Raw genomic sequence first — 25,051 nt, 5'->3', positions numbered from 1 at the left:
GCATAGTGGGATACATGTGTTTATTTTGTTTTCATTTTTGTTCAAACTCAGTGGTTATTCTGTACTCGTAAATACTTGTTATTGTATGTAAATATAATAAAGGCTAATAAATTGTGCCATGTCAATCTGAGCTAATCACTCTTTTGCAGTCTGCTACTAGTTGTCTGTATAACGACAGTTTCTACAAGAACAAGGTTCCTCACTTTTCCCCCACGTGCAACGAACTTATGGACAAAAGCAAACGTAATCATAATAATAATAATAATAATAAAAAAAAGGAAAACGTCAGCGTACTCGGTAAAAATATTAAAAATTTTAACAAAATTGTCCGGAAAAAAACGTGGACAGACTGACGCGGCTTCCAGCATCTGACGCCGTGGACCAAATATCACAGCTTTGACATAACTTGTGTTTTTAAATAAAAATAAATAATAATATGCTGGAAAATTTGTTACAAAAAAATAAAAACAACTTAATGAAATTAAAATGTAAAATATGGAGGCATGTTTCCACCAGTTGGGGGAAAAAGGAGGCACATTTTCTGTCATAAATGTCATATTTATGACAAATGCTAAGTCATGCTAAGTCAGGCTAAGTCATAAATATGAGCTACCAAGTCATAATTATGAAATACTAAGTCATATATTTGAGCTACTAAGTCATAATTTAATGCTTAGTCATAAATATGAGCTGCTACGTCATGATTATGATATGCTAAGTTGTAAATGTGAGCTACTTACTTAGCATTGTATTATCATGACTCAGCATCTCATAATCATAAGATACTACGACTTAGCATTTTATTATCATGACTCAGCGTCTCATAATTATAAGATACTACGTCTTAGCATTTTATTATTATGACTCAGCGTCTCAATATTATAAGATACTATGACTTAGCATTTTATTATCATGACTCATCATGTGCCTGCCTTTTTTTCTGAAAGTGGCAGAAACGAGCTTCCGTAGTAAAAAAATTGAAATCAATACTAACAAATACTTTTTTTTTTTCTTTAATTAAATGCTGTTACCGTATAAATAAAAGAGAAAACTGTGCCACAAAATGATTTTAAAATTACTTTGGCAAGTTGGTTTGATTTTGATGTGCATCAGAGAATCATGTGCCATGTTACGTCTCATTGTTGCAAGTTTAACCTTAACAGTTTGTGTTTGTCTGTTTGTTTGTTTGTTTGTTTTTTGCCTCGGTTCCATCTCGTCCTCTCTCTCTCTCTCTCTCTCGCTCTCTCTGTCGTCAAATGATGAACGAACTCTTGTGGCGAAAGTGGCCCTGTGAACAATCAGAGTCAGTACAGTGAGTTTCACGGTCCTTGTCTTTCGTTAAAAAAGTAAATAAAATGTGCAAAAATACTGTTTAAATTACGGTTTATTCACCTCGTCTGTGTCGCCATAGTCAACAGCGTCACGCTGCGCTGGCCAGTTATAACTGAAATAAACACAGACGTACAAAAGTATATCATTATTTAAAAAATAAAAATAATGACAATAAAAACACATATAATAGTATATAATATATTACTGCAGTAGCTTTAACTGAGCCCGGAAATATGATTCTTCATATAAAATGTTATATTTTTCTAATCAATACATATAATATTTAGTGTATTTCACTAATTTACTCAATATAATATGATGATGATCAATGCCACAGCATTTAAAACCAGGAAAAGTCACCACAGATCACCCTTAAAGATTCACCCTTAAACACACCGAGACACATTTTTGTGTTTTTGCCTTATAATGGTTAAAATAAAAAATGCATATTGTTAAAACATTTATGCCAGGTTGTGCATTTTTGAGTGTTCTAAAAAAAATTCATGTATTTTTTATTTTTAGTCTCCTGTAAACAAAGTTAACTAAAATACTCACACTAACACACCTACGGACAAAAATGTGCTCATTGAAACTCATTCAAATCACAATTTTTGATGCATCATGACAAAAACTTTAACAAGGGGATAAAACTTAAAAAAAAACATATTTAATATATATGATGAGGGCTATTGTTGGTTAAAAAAAATTACGGTATTAACGTGACTTATTTGAAGGCACATCGACGGGGTTAATCACGATAAGATGATAATATAATTTCTTCAAATCTGGGAATATTGTAGGTTCTTTTCTGTGGGAACAGTGTGACGAGAAAAACACACACAGTGCAGTTTCTATTTGTACTCACTTGTTGTCGTTGTGACCTTTTTTGTGGAAGCATCCACGTCTGAGGTAATGACAAATGGACGCGGTCACGCCGAAGAAAACGATCACCGCGCCGAGGCACTTGAGGAAAATCCCCAGGATGTCGACGTCATCTGCAGCAGAGCAGAGATTACAGATTATCCCGTATCAGATTTAAACAGCAGGGGGCGGGGTTGAGTATCTCGTGTGAAGCCGAGTTTTCACAGAACACGGACACAAACGCGTCACTCACAGACTTCCATGGTTTGCGGCGAGCACTGCGCGTGTCCCGCGTCGTTCTTGGCCTGGCAGTAATATTCTCCCGCGTCCTCTTTCCTCACCCGACGGAATTTCTGCGGAAACAAGTTTCAGAGGGTTGACGGACACACAGCTAGCTGCTACGTCGACGTCTATTTATATCTGTTCTATGACATTGACCTGAAATGTATTCAATGATACGGTTGAATTTCTGCGACGTGTAAAACTTTTACGATGGGATGCAAGATATTATCGGCACGATATCGGTATTGGCTAATATTGTCTTAAAGATGTATGAGTAGGGCACGTTAACGCGCTAATGGCGGTTAACGGCGTCAACGTTAACGTACATTAATGCATGACACGTTTCCATGACGACTGACCGGAAAAAGACACGCGTGACGACATGTTTACGCACCAGAGTTCAGGCACCGTTTACCAGTTAGCTCCGTTAGCTGCGTTAGCTCCTTTTAGCGGCATTAGCGTGCCTACAGTGGAACTGGAGCGCTCTGCTTATTAAAGGAAAAGTGCAGTGCTACAAATAACTAGCATACCTGTGTACTGCGTATGTGTTAGCTGCGTTAGCTCCTTTAGTGCCATTTAGCCCGTCTACAGTGGAACTGGAGCGGTCTGTTTATTAAAGGAAAAGAGCTGCGCTACAAACGACTAGCGTAGCTGTGCACTGCGTATGTGTTAGCTCCTTTAGCGCCATTAGCACGTCTACAGTGGAACTGGAGCGGTCTGTTTATTAAAGGAAAAGAGCAGCGCTACAAATAACTAGCATACCTGTGTACTGCGTATGTGTTCGCTCCTTTAGCGCCATTAGCACGTCTACAGTGGAACTGGAGCAGTCTGTTTATTAAAGGAAAAGAGCAGCGCTACAAATAACTAGCATACCTGTGTACTGCGTATGTGTTCGCTGCGTTAGCTCCTTTAGTGCCAGTTAGCTCGTCTACAGTGGAACTGGAGCACTCTGTTTATTAAAAGAAAAGAGCAGCGCTACAAATAACTAGCGTAGCTGTGTACTGCGTATGTGTGCCTCTGTTTTCTAAAGTTTAGCGTTACTTTAGAGACTCATTTTAACAATTGGGAGTCACGTAAACATGACGTCACGTGTGTTTTTTTCCGGTCAGTCGTCATGGAATACGTATATATATATATAACATTAGCGCCGTTAACGTGCCCAGCACTAATAATGACATATCAGCTAACACGCTACAATGACTAACGACTAAAACAGTAGCTGAAATAAGCTGCTACGATCAAAAATAGAACAAATTAAATGGCATATGTTCGTAGAAAATCCCAAATATTCCAGGCTACGTAGTCGCCGTCGCAGTCGCCGCCGCCGTCGTCTTTCTTACCAGACCTCCAGTGTCGGGGTTGATGGTGTACGAGGAGTTGACGAACTTGGGGCTGGTTTTCGGATCCTGAGGAAGCTCCTCGTTGTTGTGGAACCAGCGGTACAGCGGCGTGGGGAAACCCTCGTTCTCCAGACATCGCAGCTCCGTCGTCGTTCCCACGGTGACGGATTCTGGAATGCTGCACCGCGGCACCACCGGTTTCACTGCAAGACACAAAAAAAACACGGCAAATCAACAACAGTCAGACGATCGTGGGGCTCAATTTTTTAACGTTCATTTATTTCTCTATACATTTCAGAGTCTCAGTATTTCAGGCAGCTAGCATGTACCAGACAAGGCTACAGCTAACTGTTTGACCGTCAGCTGACGCATAAAACACCCAAAGCTGACGCCATCACGAGTTCATAAAAACCTGAAGTAAAGACGTCAAGAAAAAGTCTCACATTTCGCTGAAGATTTAGTGAGGAAACACCAAAAGACCGTTAGCTAAATTTAGCATAAACGCTGTAAATCTGGAAGTGCGTCAGCAAAATCAGTCAAATTAATAGGACAGGAAAAAGGGAACAGAATATAAGTAATGTGAATATATTACTTAATAAATGAGAAGGTTTTTAAGTGAGTCACATTAAAAAAATCCTCTTTTTAAAGTTTCACTCAGACTGAACGAGCTAATAAACTGTGAAGAGAAATTTGAAGGACAAAGACATGAAAAGGATAGTTTGAGATTTTTAGTGTAGTGTTGAGTGAGGTGATTATACATCAGTCAGTGTTTAACACACAGATGAGGCAAATTCATTCAAACAGTTGTTAGAAACTGAAATAAAATTGTCCGCATATACCCTGACAAACATTCTCTTCTTTCTATGTACATAGATTTTCCTACAGTGAGCTGACTGATCTCAGAATTACTTGAAATTTACCATCATAATAGTCGGCATCGCCCTGAACAAGGATCCATTGAAAATATTTGCAAACCTCTTAAGGAATAATTTTTGTGAATTTTTGAAATTCAGGAAATGATCCATTTGCCCTGATGCACTTTGACAGTGAGCTGACTTTCTTCTCGAAAACAAAAAGTATCTCGGAATTACTCGAAATTTACCAACATAATAGTCTGCATCGCCCTGAACAAGGATCAGTTGAAAATATTTGGAAACCTCTTAAGGAATAATTTTATTGAGTTTTTGAAACTCAGGAAATTATCTAGCATATCTCGCTGACCGTTAGTCAGATTGCCCTAAGACCTTGGATATGGGTTGAGCATGGCCCGATGGTTTGCATCCTTGATTTTAAAAAATTTTGGGAGGAATTTTAATTTTCAGTGATTTATCATGCTGCACCAGGCAGGCAGCGGCTCATCAGCAGCAGCTGCGCTGTGTGGAGCGGGGAGGTGGGATTCACCAATACGTGAGCACATATTTATTTCCGCATTAGCATGCTACTACTTTGCAGCTAACTTGGCGAACCTGTTTCCAAAGGTAAGCTAGCGAGGCTACGATTAGCATTAGCGTAGGGCTAACATAATACAAACACTGCGCAACATCATTAGACACAACGCAAATGTTTTTGTTTTCAAACAGCATTAGCTTAGCTAGATGTTGCCGACAAAACATTTTTGCGTTATGCCTAATTGTTGCACAGTGTTACGTTCCTTATCATGCATTACCATAACTGAAGAATCTTCTTCAGCTCCCTCTATAGGAAAACATACTTCCTACGGGCGCTGCACTAGTGAATGCAAATGAACTTTACCTCTCACTGCAAGACTAATAAGAATCTCATCAAAGTCCCTTTGATCGTCGATGGCGGCCACCTCGCAGCGATACTCGGCCGTGTCAGAGCGAGTGGTGTTGAAGATCATGATGTTGGCCGGTTCTCTGAGCTGAGCTCTGTGCTCCAGGTCGCCTACACACACACACACACACACACACACACACACACACACACACATAGAGAGACGAACACTTAAGAATTGCTCATTGAAACACACAGCATCACTTCACAGAGCAAAAACAGAGCCTGGTGCCAACTTCTTTCAAGGAACCATTCATTCATTCATTCACTCATTCATTCAGCTTCAGAGGTTTGATTCCTGAGAGGCTGCTTTTAAATTCTGTGCTCTGCTGATTTTCAAAGAGAGAGACAGAGAGTTTTTTTTCTTACCTGATATCTTGTTTTGAAAGTAAACATAACTGGGAACGCCGTTTTTGATCTTCTTCCACTCAATCCTCGGGTTGTTTGTAGAAATTGACTCTATCAAACAGGTCAACTCGACGGCTGTGAAAGAAAACACACGTGACAATGAGACCCAACACTTCTTAAAGGCGCCATGTGTAAGAATGTGGCCAAAAACGGTTACTACACTCAAATTCAAAATACCGAGGTCTTTTAGGTTTCGTTTTCTCCGCCATTGTACCTCAGACGCAAGTGGCAACCCGTGGTTGCTCGGCAGCTGAGACTCTACTGACTGCAATGATTGGTAGACGACGGTAGGTGGCGCCACATGAAGCCAAAACATGATTTCAAAACATAAACATGATTTGCAGTCTGCAAAATATTTTCTTTTAATGCAAATATTGTGTCTGTACTGTTGTTGTTGGTGAGTTCAGTTTGTTATATGAACATTATTCCCGAGTCTCTGTGACATATTAGGAGGATTTTATGGCCATTTGCTTTAGATTTATTACATAATGCACCTTCACTTTCAACATTTGCTCACCATATTTTAGTTGTACTTATTTTATTTCCGTGCGTACTGCTGTATATTATATATACCTACGTTGACTGTGATTCTTTTTTGATTCTTTTTGTGGCATTGTTGCATTTAAGTTACTGTTGTAAGTTACTGTTTTTCCTTCTGTTTGGCACTTTGTTGCATTTGTCTTACTTGTTTATTTTACTTTATTTTATTTTTTTTTGTTTTATTTTTATTTTTATTTTATTTTATTTTATTTTATTTTATTTTATTTTATGTATCTTTTAACTCTTGTACATCTACACTTTTACCTCCCAATTGTTGCACAATAATTTCCCTCGGGATAAATAAAGCATCTTGAATTGAATTGAATTGAATTTAAATCAATGGCTTTCGTAGGAAGTGATTTTTCCTCAAACTTACGCTCAAACTCATTCGCCCACACAATCTTGTCCGTGGTCCGAAGCGTCACCCCGACCGACGATGGGATTTGGCCTGTGGAGAGAGCGAAAAAAAAGTTAGGAAATATAATATAATGTTTTTTATTGAATTTAGCTAGCTGCTGAGTTCGCAAAATTTAAATTTTCTCTGTTGTCATCTCGTGTCAAAAAGAAATGCAGTACTCTGAGAATGTTAGCATTGTTTAAAGAAGAGAAACAGAATAATAATAGAATACTAAGTTAGGATACTGTATAAATAATAAAGATAAACAATGAAAACACTCATAAAAATCAAATCAGAACAGTTTTTCATGTGATTTCAACACATCATACATCTGATTTAAATTTCACTTTTCTTTCTTCTAATTTAAAAAAAGGAAATGAATGGAGAGGGCAGGAAACGGCACGAGCACTCTTTATTCAACCTGATGAACGAATATTGGAGAAAATGTCAATATGCGTTTGGGCAGTTTGATTCCAATTTCCACAATTGTGTACGAACAATCAGGATTAAATTAAACTAGTGTTGAAATCAATGTGGATATTTATTTATTATTTAGCCGTTGCTCGGCCTGCAATAATTTTTTTTTAATCGGTGATTTAACTTAATTTGTAAACCTGACAGCACTCACAAGCTTTAGCTGACGTTATCGACCGGGCACGTTGCCGAATAAACAGAGGATTAGACGGATAAATATAGAAACTCAGAGAGTGTGAGAGGCCTGAGGTTTCATTCAGGGTAAACATATCACAACAGTTAATTCCCGTCTCTGTTTAAGACGATTAGCACCCGGTGCCAAAATGTGTAGTTTTTAAATGAACATGTGTCCTGCACATTATTGTGTTTTAGTAAGAAAAAAACTGACTCCAATATGAGGACAAGCCACTTTATTAGGTACACCGGCTCAAACTGCTTGTTACGGTGCGTTCTAGTTGTCGTTAGAAAGTTCCAATTTCAAAGTCGGAGGTTCCAACTGGTACGCCCCCCTCAAGTGAAAGTTCAAACAATTTGCAGCTTTATGAAAACACTCTTTCATAACCAAGAAAAATGTGTATGAAAACTGAAATGTATCGAAATAGATACATTAATAGACAACAGAGAAAAGCTTCACTTTTCTCTGTTGTCATTTTCGTGGTACGTTAGCATCGTTTAAAGAAAAGAAACAGAATAATAATAAGTTTGGATACTGCATAAATAATAAAGATAAATAATGCTTCCTATACTGCCTTCCAGTTGTAGTTAGAAGTTGTAATTTCAAAGTTCCTAGTCGGAGGTTCCAACTGGAACGCCCCCCACAAGTTGGATTCACAACTCGGAAAGTCGGACAACAGTCGGACATGGCTAACAAAATGGCTGCCGTTAGCATCAGTAGTAAAAACACTCTGCTACTTTGACTGTTAATAACACGTCTGTCTTATTCGCTTCACTTTAAGTCAGTTATAGATAAATCATAGCGTAGAAAGATGGCGATCGATGGCGTAGAAAGATAGATAAATAGCGTAAAAAGGTGGCTAATTAGCGTAGAAATATAGCTATAGATAGTGTAGAAACTGAGATAGATAGATAGATAGATAGATAGATAGATAGATAGATAGATAGATAGATAGATAGATAGATAGATAGATAGATAGATAGATAGATAGATAGATAGATAGATAGATAGATAGATAGATAGATAGATGGGCTAAGTTGCTAAAATCAGGACAAACGTCCAGATAAACCCATGCTAATGACTCACAGAACCTCCTTATTGGAGGTAAATTAAAAACTTGTAATGTGCCTTTTTTCTCTTCCATCTCTCAGAAACATTTATTTAGATTTGAACCTGAGCAGCTTTCAGACGTTTCTTTCCTTCTGTCAGTCACTGATGAGCGACAGTGACTGATCGTCACAGTCACTCGGGCTAAACGATGTGCGAGTGAGACGATAATAACTAAAAGCAGAACCAGAAACTTCTTCTGGATCCAGTGGGTCAACATTCCAGGTTTCAGGTGTTACGTAAACAGCCTTTTAGCCAGGCACTACCTTATCAGATGTCCTCTGTTCGAGAAGGTCCATTCTTATGACTTTGACTGCATTTGGACTGTGACTGACGTTTATGTGCTGACATTCAGCTTCTCTTTCTTTGAGGCTGTTACATGAGTGAATACTGAGGAGCCGGCGTAGGAGGCTTTTTCACTCTCAGTCCCTCTGTGTGTCGACCTCAGGTCACAGCAGCAGAACAGTGAGCATACAAAAACACAGCAGACCGGGAGCTTTTTCCACTGCAACAGTCACTTCACTGCAGCCACAAAGAGCAAGAAGCTCCTGAAAACACTCAAAACTCTACGTCATACTGTAGTTTTTAATGAATGTAATCAATCAGGTATATTTATATCGTTCTTTTCATACAAAGTAGAGTAACTCAAAAAGATACACAAATAAATATATAGTTTGCTTAGTTCATAATGATACAAATATCATGCAAATAATGTCCTAATCTACCCGTTAGCGGGGGAAAAAATCATCCGATTCTAATCATCCACGATTCTGAATCGATTCATCAATTTCAAAAATCGATTTTTTAAATTATTTCTTCTTTTTTTTTAAGTTTCTATTTTGAAAAACCACACAAAACACCAGTTTGTGTTATTTGTGTACAGTTTATTTTTGTAAATTCTGGGAGAAAAAGGCAGCTAGCCTAAGCTTTTATTTATGCTAGTTTTTTTTTTGTACAGTAAGTAAGTTTTTATTTGTTTTGAATGAATAAATGTTAACTTTTGTCCTAAGTTTGCCTTTGTGTGATCACATTATCACATTATCTTATACAAACTGTATTGTTTTGATGCCATAATTTGCCTTATCGGTTGAATCGAGAATCAATTTTGAATCATTCAGCCACTAAAACACCACAGAATACATTGTGACACCAAACTTGCACCGAATTTCACTGCAAAAATAACGTATTAAAAATCCCCTAAAACAAAAACAACCTCAGAAGCACAGAAATAACTTCAGCTCCAAACACATTTAATCAACGTCACTTTAACCTCGTGACCTCTGGCACAAACTCTACATGACATTTTCTTAGTTTCTTAGTTTCTTGCTTGAGTGAACGTCTTCAAGCTCCCAGTGTTTACTTTGTAAATGTCAGATTAGAATAGAAAGTACGGTGGCCCTGAGGTGCAAAACACAAACGCAAATCACAAAACACAACCGCAAATCAAAAAACACAAACGCAAAAGAAAAAACGCAAATCAAAAAACACAAACACAAATCAAAAACACAAAAACATGAACTCAAAACGGAAACACAAAAGCAGAAAACACAAAAGATTAACTCACAACGCAAACACAAAAGCAGAAAACACGAAAACATTAACTCACAACGCAAACACAAAAGCAGAAAACACAAAAAGATTAACTCACAACGCAAACACAAAAGCAGAAAACACAAAAACATTAACTCACAACGCAAACACAAATCAAGCGTTTTATGATTTGCGTTTCCGTTGTGAGATAATGTTGTTGTGTTAAATGCTTTTGTGTTTGTGTTTTCTGCTTTTGTGTTTGCGTTGTGTGATTTGTGTTTCCGTTTTGAGTTAATGTTTTTGTGTTTTTTGATTTGCGTTTGTGTTTTTTGATTTGCGTTTGTGCTTTTGATTTGTGTTGCGTTTTGTGATTTGCGTTTGTGTTTTGCACCTCAGGGCCACCGTAAGAAAGAGACGTAAGTTTCCTACCACAAAAAACAAATAGCAAATCTGGGCGAGAGGAGGATAATTATTGAATTAACAACAACAGGAGGATACATGTGAGCATCATAATTTACAATGAATTGAAAACACTGAGGATAAATGAGCACGTTGCCACCCTGCACTTAAACTATCACGTCCACGCCTCTTTTCTACATGTTGTAATTGCTGGGTTTGGATGGAACTAACAGCAGCTTCACTAACTGACTAATGAAGACGTTCACGGCCTCCGCCTGTGGTTAATATGAAGGGTTTACAATGAAGCTGAAAGCAGACAATAATAATCATCTGCACAGGCTTTTCTTAACTAATTAGCAACTGCTAAATTCCCCCATTCGCCCACTTGGGGCGGTCTTGTGTCTCCTCCATCCTAAGGTTCTGCACAGTATCTTAGGACTGCGTTCTTCTGGACAGAGATCTCAGATGTTCTTCACAGGATCACCTGGAGACAGTTCCTCCCAGTTTGAGCGTTATAGCCTCAAGTGCTCCAATCACCACCGGGTCCACAATTGTCGTTACATCCCACATCTTCTCTAGTGAGTGGAAGTTAGCAAAATAGTACCAAAATAAAATAACAACCCCAACCGTTCCATTCTTTGGCACCCTTCCCATGGGGTACCAGAGTAAAATTATATGGTACGGTCGAGGTAGAGCTAGACTAGCTAGATGTCCTACAATGTTGTCTGTTGTGTTGCACACCTGCCTACCAAGTAAAGGTACTGTTCTCGGTCGCCCAGGGCTTTACCATTACAAACTGTAATACGCTGAACCAAACCGGTAAGTACCATGATGGTAACACAGCATATTAGCCAGCACCAGTTTGTCTGTCTACATTTAAACATTTAACACTGGCTAAAGATAGAGTTGTTGTCATTGGAAGGGCAAGCACAGCGTTAGCATTAGCAACAGGCAATATATAACGTTCCTGTGCAGACTAGCTCTTGGTAAATCTAGTCTGAGTCCATGATTTACCAATGGCTGACCACGGAATCGGTCGCTTGTTGGTTCCCATCGCCGCGTCTTCTTCTTCTGCTACCTCAAATTCGAACGCAGTCGCAAATATGATAGAGCGATACCAGCTCGGACGTCGCCGCCGGGGGTCAACGAGGACTTTGATGGAAACAGCCTCGTTAGCATACGACTGACCCTGAGACCTGCAACGTGACTCTGAGCCACAGTGACCGAAACATAAAGCGGACAATCGCTGGCCTGAAAGTAAATGTGCGTCCGGTCACATGAGCACAGCTGCAGACGCTGCTGAGATCTGACTCCCAGGTCTCTGCTGCTGACTTTCCCACTCTGTCCACGGCGAGCTATTTTTGCCCCCACTGTGACTGGACGTCCTGGGAGACACAAGAAGTGCTTGTCCAACAAAAAAGATAAAAAATACAAAAACAAGCGCTCCCCTAAAACAGAGGGCTGGACCGAAAGAGGTCTCGTTTGAGGGACAAAATAAAAACCTGAGTGTCTCATTACAAAAAAAACAACAAATACGCATTAAAAACTCATTATTTCAGGGATTACAACACAGAGTGAACGTGTCACACAGACCGTTTGTTTTTATAAAGCTCTCTGGAGCGCTGATAAAAAGGTCCTTGGAGGCGACCTTTGGCACACATCGCCTCTTACATGGACGTCAGTCCAAAAACGTCCACCAGACACATTCTTTCTCTTTATTATTGCAGTACATAGAATAACAGTACAGTGAATATTTTCATGTTTCTGTGATTTTTCAGCTTCTCAAATGTGAATATTTTCATGTTTTTGTGATTTTTCAGCTTCTCAAATGTGAATATTTTCATGTTTTGTGATTTTTCAGCTTCTTAAATGTGAATATTTTGTAGTTTCTTAGATTTTTCAGCTCAAATGTGAATATTTTCGTGTTTCTTTAATTTTTCAGCTTCTTCAATGTGAATATTTTCTAGTTTCTGTCATTTTTCAGCTTCTTAAATGTGAATATTTTCAAGTTTCCTTGATTTTTCAACTTCTTAAATGTGAATATTTTCGAGTTTTTGATTTTTCAGCTTCTTAAATGTGAATATTTTCTCGTTTGTTTGATTTTTCAGCTTCTTAAATGTGAATATTTTCTTGTTTTTGATTTTTCAGCTTCTAAAATGTGAATATTTTCTAGTTTCTTTGATTTTTCAGCTTCTTAAATGTGAATATTTTCTTGTTTTTGATTTTTCAACTTCTTAAATGTGAATATTTTCGAGTTTTTGTCATTTTTCAGCTTCTCAAATGTGAATATTTTCTAGTTTCTTTGATATATCATGTAACATATATTAATTTAATTTCTGCCAGTCCACTTGGCTGTTTTCATTTCTACCCAAACAAAAACAACAAAAAAGTAGGTCGTGGGAAAGAATAAACAAAACCCGGTCAATTAAGCAGACAATGCTGGACTAATTACAAACACAGGTTTAGAATAAAAGCTATAAGAGTTCTGTGCCTCAGAGAAACAATGAGGCTGAAGAGAAGACAATGAAAAAAATAATCTCAGCGCTTATTTCTAATCCCGTAGAGACAATACAGGTTTATTATCGACTGTTCTGAGAGAAATAGCCCGCATTCAACAATCTTCTTCTGGGATAATTGTGAAAACAAACCTCCCTCATCCCCTCATCCCCTCATCCCCTCATCCCCTCATCACAAAGTTGTTGATCCAGTTGCGTCTATAAAAAGCCTTTTTCCCAGACATTCCAGTGCAGTCAGCGCTGCAAACATGCCGAGGGCAGACTCGGCTGCGCTGCGATTGGCAGAGCGACGGTGCAATAACCGTTAATCTCTGCAGCAGATTAAACTCACACAGAGAGTCACGTTGTCGTGAATAATTAAGGCCAACGTATGGAGGAGAAACAGGAAAATGTTACTTTACCTTTATATATATATATATATATTTTTTTTAGGGCCCGAGCAGCGACTAGGGCCAAAAAATTTCTACGCAACTGAATATCGGGCAAAAAACATGTCCAATGACGCACAAAAAAGTTTTTGTAATTTTGTAAATGTATCGTTAAAAAAGTAACTCAAATTTACCAAAACCAGTGCTGGGCACGCTAACACGCTAAGGAAGGTTAGAGGTGTTAACTGCGTCAACGTTAAAGTACGGAAAAAGAATGGAAAAAGACGCGCACGACGTCATGTTTACGTGACTCCCGATTGTCAAAACGAGTCTCTAAAGTAACGCTAAACTTTCCTTTAATAAACAGACCGCTCCACTGTAGGCGTGCTAATGGCGCTAAAGGAGCTAACGCAGCTAACGGAGCTAACTGGTAAACGGTGCCTGGACTCCGGTGCCATGACGTCACACGCGTCTTTTTTTGGTCAGTCGTCATGGAAACGCGTCCTGAAGAAAAGGTTTTTCAAGGGTTCTTGGTAACACTAATGATTCCAGTAAGAACCATTTTGGTCCAGAGAACCCTTTAAAAACCCCTGCCTGAATAAAGGGTTTTAAAAGGGTTCCAGGTAGAACCTTTTTATAACCTATTTCCAAGAGTGTAGCGTATAAAATCACTTCGTGGAGGTTTTCCGAGCTGTGATGACTCCGCTCACGTTAAGGAGGTTCTATCGTGATGTAAAATCATACCAAACCGAGTAGAGACGTTCTAGACCTACGTCGTGGAAAATCGGCATATCTGGAGATGATTTCTGGTCAATTTTGTGTTACACTCTTGGAAATAAAAGTGCTAAGAAGAACCATATAAGGTTCTTCGGCTTGTCCTCATAGGAGAACCCTTTTTGGCTCCAGGTAGAACCTTTGTATAAAGGTTCCACCTAGAACTCTTTTGGAGGGTTCCACCAAGAACCATTTTAAATCCCTTTATTTAGGAAAGGGGTTTTAAAGGGTTCTCTGGATCAAAATGGTTCTTACTGGAACCATTAGTGTTACCAAGAACCCTTGAAAAACCCTTTCTTCAGGAAAAGGGTTTTTCAGAAGCAAATGGTTCCAGGTAGAACCATCAGCCCTTGCAGAAGACCCCTTTTGGAACCCTTATTATTTAGAGTGTAGAGTCTTAAAACGTATCCACATATGCCGATTTTCCACGATACAGTTCCAGCACGTCTCTACTCGGTTTGGTATGGTTTCCCATCAACATAGAACCTCCTCAACGTGGGCGGAGTCATCACAGCACGGCTGCATAAAGACCTTTATAAAAAGGTTCTACCAAGAACCCTTTTAAAACCCTTTATTCAGGAAAGGGGTTTTAAAGGGTTCTCTTTCGTGTTACCAAGCACCCTTGGAAAAAAATTTCCTCGGGAAAGGGTTTTTCAGAAGCAAAGAACCTCAACTCTTGTAGAAGAACCGTTTTTGGAACCCCTATTTCTAAGAGTGTACGTTTTGAACAATAAATTGACAGAATTAGTCTTTTTTTGTGCAGGTTTTTGGCCCGATATTCAAAAAATGTCGGTCCCGGTCGCTGCTCGTCGTCGGACGCGACCGCCACGTTAAACGTTAGCCTCTTCAGTCGCCTGCTGAGTCGTGTGATTCACACACAGAGTTAAAAAGACCCGAGTCATGTTAAGCTCCACCACCTCAGTGATGTGCGAGCAGACTCTGTCTTCGCTCCAGCAGCTTCCACTCAGCATCAGCAGCAGCAGCAGCAGCAGCATCAGCACAGTGGACACAGCACATCCATCAATGTGAAGCTGTTTTCAGGACACTCGGTGTGTGTGTGTGTGTGTGTGTGTGTGTGTGTGTGTGTGTGTGTGTGTGTGTGTGTCGCCTCACACACATGTGTGACCTCACCATGACTGGCGTCCTCGACCTGCTGCTGCTGCTGCGCTCATGACATCACAGCCACCAACATTAGTCACCACCTCATCCACGAAAAAGGTCAACGCTCACAGGAGCGTTTTTCATCGTAGGGCCACAGCAGGAGACGCTCGTCATTTTAACGTTGCAATATTCCGTCATCCAGCAAAACTAACACAAGGTTTACGGTGCGTTTTATTTAAACCCCCGAGCTGATTGCGTTCCTGTTGGGGGTTTTAAGTATATTTTCAACGTTATTGATTCATAATTCCACAAATAAAAAAATCCCAGAGAAGTGGACGTATTAATAAGAAAACAACAATATCAGACGAAATGAAGCGTCAGTGAACGTCTCATCGTGAGTGAGTGAGTGAGTGAGTGTCACGGCAAAAATTTACGGCAGGTAAAAAAAAACAATGAAGTGTTTTATATTTTAACCGAAATAAAACTATTCATTCATTCATTCATTCATTCATGAAATATTAGAGTCAGTGAACGTCTCATGTGCTGTGAATTAATGAGTGAGTGAGTGAGTGAGTGTCTCACAGGTAAAAAAAACCAACTAAATATTTACACAATATATATACATACATTTATATATATATATATATATATATATATATATATATATACTATAATAATAATAATATTAGACAAAGAGTCAGTGAACGTCTCATGTGCTGTGAATTAATGAGTGAGTGTCTCAGGTAAAAAAAACAACAACTCAATATTTATAAATACATGTATATATATATATACATATATATTAGATAAAGAGTCAGTGAATGTCTCGTGTACTGTGAAAACAACTAAATATTCACGCAATATTTATACATATATATATATATATATATATATATATATATAAAAATAATATAATATAATAATAATATTAGACAAAGAGTCAGTGAACGTCTCACCGTGAGCTGCTGTGAATGAGTGAGTGGGTTAATGAGTGAACGTCTCACAGCGAACATTAACGTCAGGTAAAAACGCGAAATATTAACGCAAAAAATACATATATACACATATTTATATTTATGTGTGTTTTTTTTTTAAATAAACAATAATATGAAGCGTCAGTGAACGTCTCATCAGGAGCCCGTTAATGAGTGGGTGAGTGAGTGAACGTCACACAGCAAACATTTACGTCAGGTGTGAAACGGAATATTCACGCAAAACAAACAAACAAACAAACAAACAAAATCTCTGTGATATTTAAACACACACACACACACACAGAAAACACCAAGCCACGAAGCTAACGCGGTTAGCATGTAGTGACAGCTGCTACGCCTCTGCTTCGCGCTCTTAACGACACCTGCGACACCTTTTTACGGCAACAATGAGTCGAATAAAAGATTTTTTTTAAATAAAATAAATAAAAATAAAGATCAGTCACACTCACCGAGGCTCGAGCACAGCGCGAGACAAGCCACGAGCCGCGTCACCGCCATCTTGTAGCGTCTCATCATCTGTGGGTGACAGAAGCAGCTTCAGCGGCAGCAGCGGAACCTCTGTGAGAGGAGGAGGAGGAGGAGGAGAGGAGGAGAGGAGGAGGTGAGGAGGAGGAGAGGAGGAGGGAGGACACACTGGAGGCTGTTGCCATCGACCAGTTTCCATAGCAACAACAGAACACGAGGACTCCGCCCTCAGCGCCGTCTGACAGGCCTCAGCGGAGCAGAGGAGCTCCTCCCGCTGGACACGAGCGGTACTGCAGGTCAAAGATCCTCAACACGTACAGTAAACAGTAAATCTGTTGTGTCTAAATCATCGACATAAATCATTTATAATGAGGATTATATCATTGTGTGCATGTTTATGAGTTTGTAAACACAACAAATGGCTTTATTTAAAAATATTATTTATTATTTATTAAAATATTTATTGATTTATATCAATGGTATCTTTTAACTCCAATGCTCATTTGGCACAGGGAGTGCAAGTGTATATATATATATATTTGTATATATATATATATACATATATATATGTAGATAAAGTGATCAATCGCAGTGATCGATAAACGCAAATCACAGTGCATACTAAAGCAATCGAATCAATGACTCTGATCTGTTCCATTTATTCCACCAAATAGCCCGATTTCCCTCTTGTAACTCGTCAATCTTCTCAATTCCAGTGTCAGGCTATTCATTTATATCACATTTAATATGATTTTTAAGGTGGAAAATGCTATTTTGAGTCATTAAATTACTCCGTCAGACAGTTTTGTACCTGACGTCTTGAACAAATCGGTGTAAAACACAGTGATTATAGTTAAAATAGATAATTTCAGCACAAATAGATCACTAGAACATGATGGAAACACACTTATTTGTCTTTATTTGAGCATGAAACAAAAAATTATAGATAAAATACATAATTTCAGAACAAAAAACATACTGATTTGCCTTTATAATGAGAAAAAAATAAAGTTATCTTTAAAATACACAATTTCAGCACAAATAAACAACTAGAACTTGATATTGGACACACTGTTTTATCTTCATTTGGACATAAAACTAAAACATATAGTTAAAATTGATCATTTCAGCACTAGAACATGATGTAAAACACAGTCTTTTGCCTTCATATGGATGTAAAACTAAACATTTCGTTGAAAATACATCATTTCAGCACAAATAAACCACTAGAACATGATGTTAGACACACTGATTTGCCTTTATTTGGACATAAAACTAAAACATATAGTTAAAATAGATAATTTCAGCTCTAAAACATGATGTAAAACTTGATAATTTGCCAAATTTGGCCGTAAAACAAAAAAATACAGTGAAAATACATAATTTCAACACAAATTAACGTCAAGAACATGATGAAAAACACACCGATTTGCATTTATATGTCAGAAAATCTAAAATAGATAATTTCAACACAAATGATCGACTAAAACTTGATGTAAAAGACAGTGATTTGCCCTTTATTTGAGCACGAAACTAAAAATTATAGATAAAATACATAATTTCAGCAAAAATAAACATTAGAACATGATGTAAAACATACTGATTTGCCTTTATATGGATGTGAAACTAAAAATACAGTGAAAATATATCATTTCAACACAAATATCACAAATAATCATCATTTGAGTCCAAATAAAGGGCTGTAGTTGCCTGTGAGACGACGCTGAGGGCGAACACACACACACTCATGTTAATGTGCACGAGGACATCAGGAGGAGGATGGACGGTCACACACAGGAAGTTGCCGACACATCATTTTTTCTACATCACTGAAAACACAAAATCATCGTTGTTCTTCACCGGTGAGAAAAACAACAGGCGTCGTCATGGAAACATCACAGATCCCATAATAACAGATGATCCAAGAACACGTGAAAAGTCACATTTAGCACAAAAAAAACCCCCAGCAGTTTCATGAACTTAATTTTCTGTTATTTATTTTTTTTAATTGGTATTCTAATACACTGCACTCCTGCTAATAAACAGCAGGGGGCAGTGTATAACTGGACATGACCACAGCTGTCAAACTGTCACACACACATTCATCACAGATCACAGAGCACCATTTTGTGTCAATGGACAGAATTAAATATCATATTATAGACGGTTTTAAAAGTCCTTAAAGTCACTTAAACACGTTATTCTTCATTTAAAATCCCAACAACAAAAATAGTTTTGAATCAGATAAATAAATACGTACAAATAAAACGTAGTATATCAATGTAAATAGATTGATAGCATAATAGATAGGGTAGATAGAGATAGATAACATAGCGTAGAAAGATAGCATAGAAGCATAGAGGTAGATAGCATAAAAAGATAACGATAGATAGCATAGAAAGATAACGATAGATAGCATAGAAGCATAGAAGTAGATAGCATAAAAAGATAACGATAGATAGCATAAAAAGATAACGATAGATAGCATAGAAGCATAGCGGTAGATAGCATAGAAAGATAACGATAGATAGCATAGAAAGATAACGATGGATAGCATAGAAAGATAATGATAGATAGCATAGAAGCATAGAGGTAGATAGCATAGAAAGATAACGATAGATAGCACAGAAAGATAACGATAGATAGCATAGAAAGATAGAGGATAGCGTAGAAACATAGAGGTAGATAGCGTAGAAAGATATATAATTAGGGTCGAAAGGTGGATAATTAGCGTAGAAAGATGGCGATAGATAGCGTAGAACGATAGCTAGATGATAGCGTAGAAAGATGGCGTTAGATAGCATAGAAAGATAGATGGATGGATGATAGCGTAGAAAGATGGCAATAGATAACGTAGAAAGCTGGATAATTAGCGTAGAAAGGTGGATAATTAACGTAGAAAGCTAGCGATAGATAGTGTAGAAACTGAGATAGATAGCATAATAGATAGATAGCGTAGAAAAATGGTGATGATCGATAGATAGATGATATCGTAGAAAGATGGCGTTAGATAGCATAGAAATATAGATGGATGATGGCGTAGAAAGATGGACAATTAGCGTAGAGCGATGATGATAGAGAGTGTAGAAACAGAAATAGATAGATAGATAGATAGATAGATAGATAGATAGATAGATAGATAGATAGATAGATAGATAGATAGATAGATAGATAGATAGATAGATAGTGTAGAAACTGAGATAGATAGATAGATAGATAGATAGATAGATAGATAGATAGATAGATAGATAGATAGATAGATAGATAGATAGATAGATAGATAGATAGATAGTGTAGAAACTGAGATAGATAGATAGATAGATAGATAGATAGATAGATAGATAGATAGATAGATAGATAGATAGATAGATAGATAGATAGATAGATAGATAGATAGATAGATAGATAGATAGATAGATAGATAGCGTAGAAAGATGGCGATCGATGGTGTAGAAAGATAGATAAATAGCGTAAAAGGTGGCTAATTAGCGTAGAAATATAGCAAGAGATAGTGTAGAAACTGAGATAGATAGATAGATAGATAGATAGATAGATAGATAGATAGATAGATAGATAGATAGATAGATAGATAGATAGATAGATAGATAGATAGATAGATAGATAGATAGATAGATAGATAGATAGATAGATAGATGGGCTAAGTTGCTAACATCAGGACAAACGTCCAGATAAACCCGTGCTAATGACTCACAGAACCTCCTGATTGGAGGTAAATTAAAAACTTGTAATGTGCCTTTTTTTCTCTTCCATCTCTTAGAAACATTTATTGAGTTATTTAGATTTGAACCTCAGCAGATTTCAGACGTTTCATTCTCTCAGTCACTGACGAGCGACAGTGACTGATCATCACAGTCACTCGGGCTAAACGATGTGCGACTCTTTGCCAACCAAGAGTCAGGCATTAGCAGCTCAGCTCAATTAACACTGTGGTATTAATAGATTCCACATGTGAACTGAGCGATGACGTGATGCACGGGAGGGGAACGAGGAATAAATAACGCTTAGTTCGCTGTGATTCAAATCGTGAAGAAGATTTTGGGGCGTGAACTGTTCCACAGCGCGGTCACCGGCTGACTTTTTCCCCCTGGAATATTAATGACCGGGTTAATTTAGGAGCTCTATTTCTGGAAGGTAACGTTCACCTGTAGAGAAGGAGAGAGACATGGGAAACCATGGCAACCGTCCACGTTAGCTCCAGCTGAAAGGGGTTCAACGGCAGGAGCTAAGAGCTAAGACTTTAACAGGAAGAGCCGTGCAGATATTAAGTCGGGGGAAAAAAATGCTTAACAGTCAAAGTACGTCCTTAAATTCTAAAAAGACTTTTTTACGCTAGTCATAAAAATACATTTATGTCAAGATTTCCTGCATTTTCTGCACAAAATCTCACGGCCAAGTATCGCATAACCGTGACAGCTAAGCTAACGGCAGCGTATCAGCGTAGATAGATTAATAGCATAATAGATAGGATAGATAGAGATAGATAGCATAGATAACATGGATAGACAGCGTAGATAGATTGGTAGCATAATAAATAGCATAGATAGAGAAAGAATGTATTGCCCGTGGTGTTGATGCTAAGAGCTAATATTTAAACAGTAACAGCCTAAGACGGGGAAAAAGACACTTAACAATCAAAATATGTCCTTAAATACAAAAAAACTTTTTACGGTAGTCATAAAAATACATTTATGTCAAGATTTCCTGCATTTTCTGCACAAAATCTCACGGACAAGTATCGCATAACTGTGACAGCTAAGCTAACAGCAGTGTATCAGCGTAGATAGATTGATAGCATAATAGCTAGGATAGATAGAGATAGATAGCGTAGAAAGATGCATAGATAACATGGATAGATAGCGTAGATAGATTGGTAGCATAACAAATAGCATAGATAGATTAAGATTGAATCGCCCGTGGTGTTGATGCTAACAGCTAAGACTTTAACAGGAACAGCCTTGTAGATATTAAGTCGGGGAAAAAAACACTTAACATTCAAAATATGTCCTTAAATTCAAAAGTGGAAGTCCAAAAACTTTTTACGGGATTCAAAAAAAAAACTTTTATGTCAAGATTTCCTGCGTTTTGTGCACAAAATCTCGCAGTCACGTATCGCATAAGCGTGACAGCTAAGCTAACGGCAGTGTATCAGCGTCGATAGATTGATAGCATGATAGCTAGGATAGATAGAGATAGATAGCATAGAAAGATGGATAGATAACATGGATACAGCGTATCAGCGTAGGCTAGTTCAGGAAAGGGGTTTTAAAGGGTTCTCTGGATCAAAATGGTTCTTACTGGAACCATTAGTGTTACCAAGAACCCTTCAGGAAAGGGTTTTTCAGAAGCAAATGGTTCCAGGTAGAACCTCAGCCCTTGTAGAAGAACCCTTTTGGAACCCTTATTTCTAAGAGTTAGACTGAGGAGGACCTTCAGAGTCCCATATATAAGGATTTAAATGATTAAAAAGTTAATTTTGCTTAATATATCACCTTTGAATGCGTATTTGTATCGTGATATGCTAATATCTATGCTAATATCGCAATATTTCAGTTACTGCAAAAGTATGAAAAAAAAAACCTAACCAATCAAATCAAATCAATCAAATTTGTTCAAGAATCGCTACAAAACGACTAAAACCAAATATAACAGACGTTGTTTTGACAGAAAGAAGCAGAATCGTCAATAAATCACACGATTTAAGAACATTTAAAGTGAGGTGAACACAGTAGAGAGAGATGATCTTAAATAAAACAGCATAAACAGAAGCAGCTGAAAGTTCATACTTCACTGTGTCACTGAAGCATGTGAGTCTGGGAGATTTAGACAGTGAGAAAAACATGTCTGTCCAGTGAGAATGTCTTATATTATCTTATATTGTGGCCTAAAAATAAAAAGAATCTTGATGAGCTGAAAAAATAATATTAAAGTTTGTCTTCATGAGATATTATAAAAAATTTTTAAATTACTAAAGCACTGTTTTCTGTCTAGTTTCTGGTCTATTTGCAGTGTGGAGTTAAATCACTGTTGTCACTATAGTGACTGTTAAATACACTGAGTTATCATTATCGGGTCGCAATACGACAAAAATAGTCGTAATATAAAAAAAGGTCGCAATCCGACAAGAATAAAATCGCAATATGATAAGAATAAAGTCACAATATGACAATAATAAAGTCACAATACGATGAGAATAAAGTCGCAATCCTACGAGAAAAAAAGTAGCAATACGCAACACGACGAGAATAAAGTCACAAGACGACAAAAATAGTCGTAATATTTAAAAAGGTGGTAATATTAAAAAAAGTCGTAATACGATGAAAAAAGTCGCAATCTGACGCGAATAAAGTCGCAATACGACGAGAATAAAGTTTGAGGAAGTGAGGACATTTTGAGTGGTCCTCACTTTCCATCACATTTTAAAATGGTTATTTTTGTTTAAGTTAAGGTTAATTTTGATGGTTAAGGTCCATCATAAAGGTTTGTGTCTTTTGGTTTAAAACTAAACTAACTAGTAACTACTAAACAACCTGTGCTGCAAAACTCTCCTTTCTCTCAAATCAGCTTTTAGTGTGCGACCAGCAGGGGGCGTCGCAGCCACTTCACCACATCGGCCTCAGTCACAGTGGTGCAGCTGGAGAAGCAGATTAAAAGAAGGTTTTTTTGTTTTCTTGATTGTGTTTATGTGACAGTGACAGTAGAGAGAGACGATCCTCACATAACAAAGCTCAGACGCTGTGTTCTGGACTCTAACAGGAGGTCAACGATTTAAAGCGTTTAAAACTCCTTTATCTCAGTTGTGTCACACAGAGCTGAGTGTTGCACTCGTGACCTTTTCTTCATCACTGTGATGTTGAACAGTTGCTCCTCACACTCGTCTCCGTGGAGATGACTTTCAGTCGTGAAACACTCGTTTTCTCCTGTTTGTTCAAAGAGATCTGACTGAACAAAGACTCTGAGTCTGACACTGACACATCTGCTCATCATCACACATATACTGTATATACATATATATGTATATATATGCATATATGTATATATATATGTGTGTATATATGTATGCTAAAACTTTTGGCTTCAAAGGCTTTGAAGAGATGTTAAAGGAACAGTTCAGGTTTTTTTTTTTAAGTCTGTTTGTGACTGACTCTGTGTCTGACTGTGTTGTGTGCGCCCCCTGCTGCTGAGAACCAACATGAGTATTTACACTTTACGACTTTATTATTGTCGTATCAAGACTTTTTTCATCGTATTGCGACTTTTTTTTAATATTACGACTTTTTAAAATATTACAACTATTTTTGTCTTATTGCGACTTTATTCTCGTCGGATTGAGACTTTTTTCATCTTATTGCGACTTTTTTAATATTACGACTTTTTAAAAATATTCCGACTATTTTTGTCGTTTTGCGACTTTATTCTCGTTGGATTGTTACTTTATTCTCGTCGTATTGCGACTTTTTCATCTTATTGCCACTTATTTAATATTACGACTTCTTAAAATATTACGACTATTTTTGCCGTATTGCGACTTTATTCTCGTTGTGTTGCGTATTGCGACTTTATTCTCATCATATTGCGACTTTTAGTATTACGACTTTTTTGTCGTATTGTGACTTTATTCTCGTCGTATTGTGACTTTATTTTTCCTCTTATTGCAACTTTTTTCGTCTTATTACGACTTTTATTAATATTACGACTTTTTTTGTCGTATTGCGACTTTATTCTCATCATATTGCGACTTTATTCTCGTCGTATTGCGACTTATTCATCTTATTACGACTTTTTAAAATATTACGACCATTTTTGTCGTATTGTGACTTCATTCTTGTTATATTGAGACTTTATTCTCATTGTATTGTGTTTTTTTTCGTCTTATTACGCCTTTTTAACTATTACGACTATTTTTATCGTACTGCGACTTTACTCTGAAGAGGAACAACGCGATGTCGTTCCTCTTCAGTATGGCCCTAATACTCTGTCGCACATAAAATTAAAGGAGTGAAGACATAAACTCTGTGGTCTTGCATATAAAAATGGAGAAAGTCTCATTTTGGTTTGTCGCCCAGTGAGACTGTGATTTCAGAAAGTGACAGACGACAGGAGGAGGAGGAGGAGGAGGAAGAGGAAGAGGAGGAGGAAGAGGAGGAAGAGGAGGAAGAGGAGGAGGAGGCAGAC

The 25,051-nt window shown here is 37.6% G+C and overlaps 1 protein-coding gene across 1 annotated transcript; it reads right to left on the bottom strand.

The window, feature by feature from the left end:
* Window positions 1-1,252: 1,252 nt before the first annotated feature.
* Window positions 1,253-16,906, bottom strand: jam3a (junctional adhesion molecule 3a; the record flags this gene model as incomplete). Its single annotated transcript, XM_083886563.1, has 9 exons — window positions 1,253-1,288; window positions 1,393-1,444; window positions 2,198-2,327; window positions 2,447-2,546; window positions 3,816-4,018; window positions 5,568-5,720; window positions 5,979-6,092; window positions 6,934-7,005; window positions 16,843-16,906. 9 exons carry the CDS (start codon window positions 16,904-16,906, stop codon window positions 1,253-1,255), a joined length of 924 nt encoding a protein of 307 aa, XP_083742689.1.
* Window positions 16,907-25,051: the final 8,145 nt, after the last annotated feature.

Source organism: Microchirus variegatus (genome assembly GCF_963457635.1).
Source record: "Microchirus variegatus genome assembly, chromosome: 3".
NCBI classification, from domain to species: Eukaryota; Metazoa; Chordata; class Actinopteri; order Pleuronectiformes; family Soleidae; genus Microchirus; species Microchirus variegatus.
Note: the sequence above shows the minus strand (reverse complement) of the source record. Positions and strands in the feature narration are given on the sequence as shown.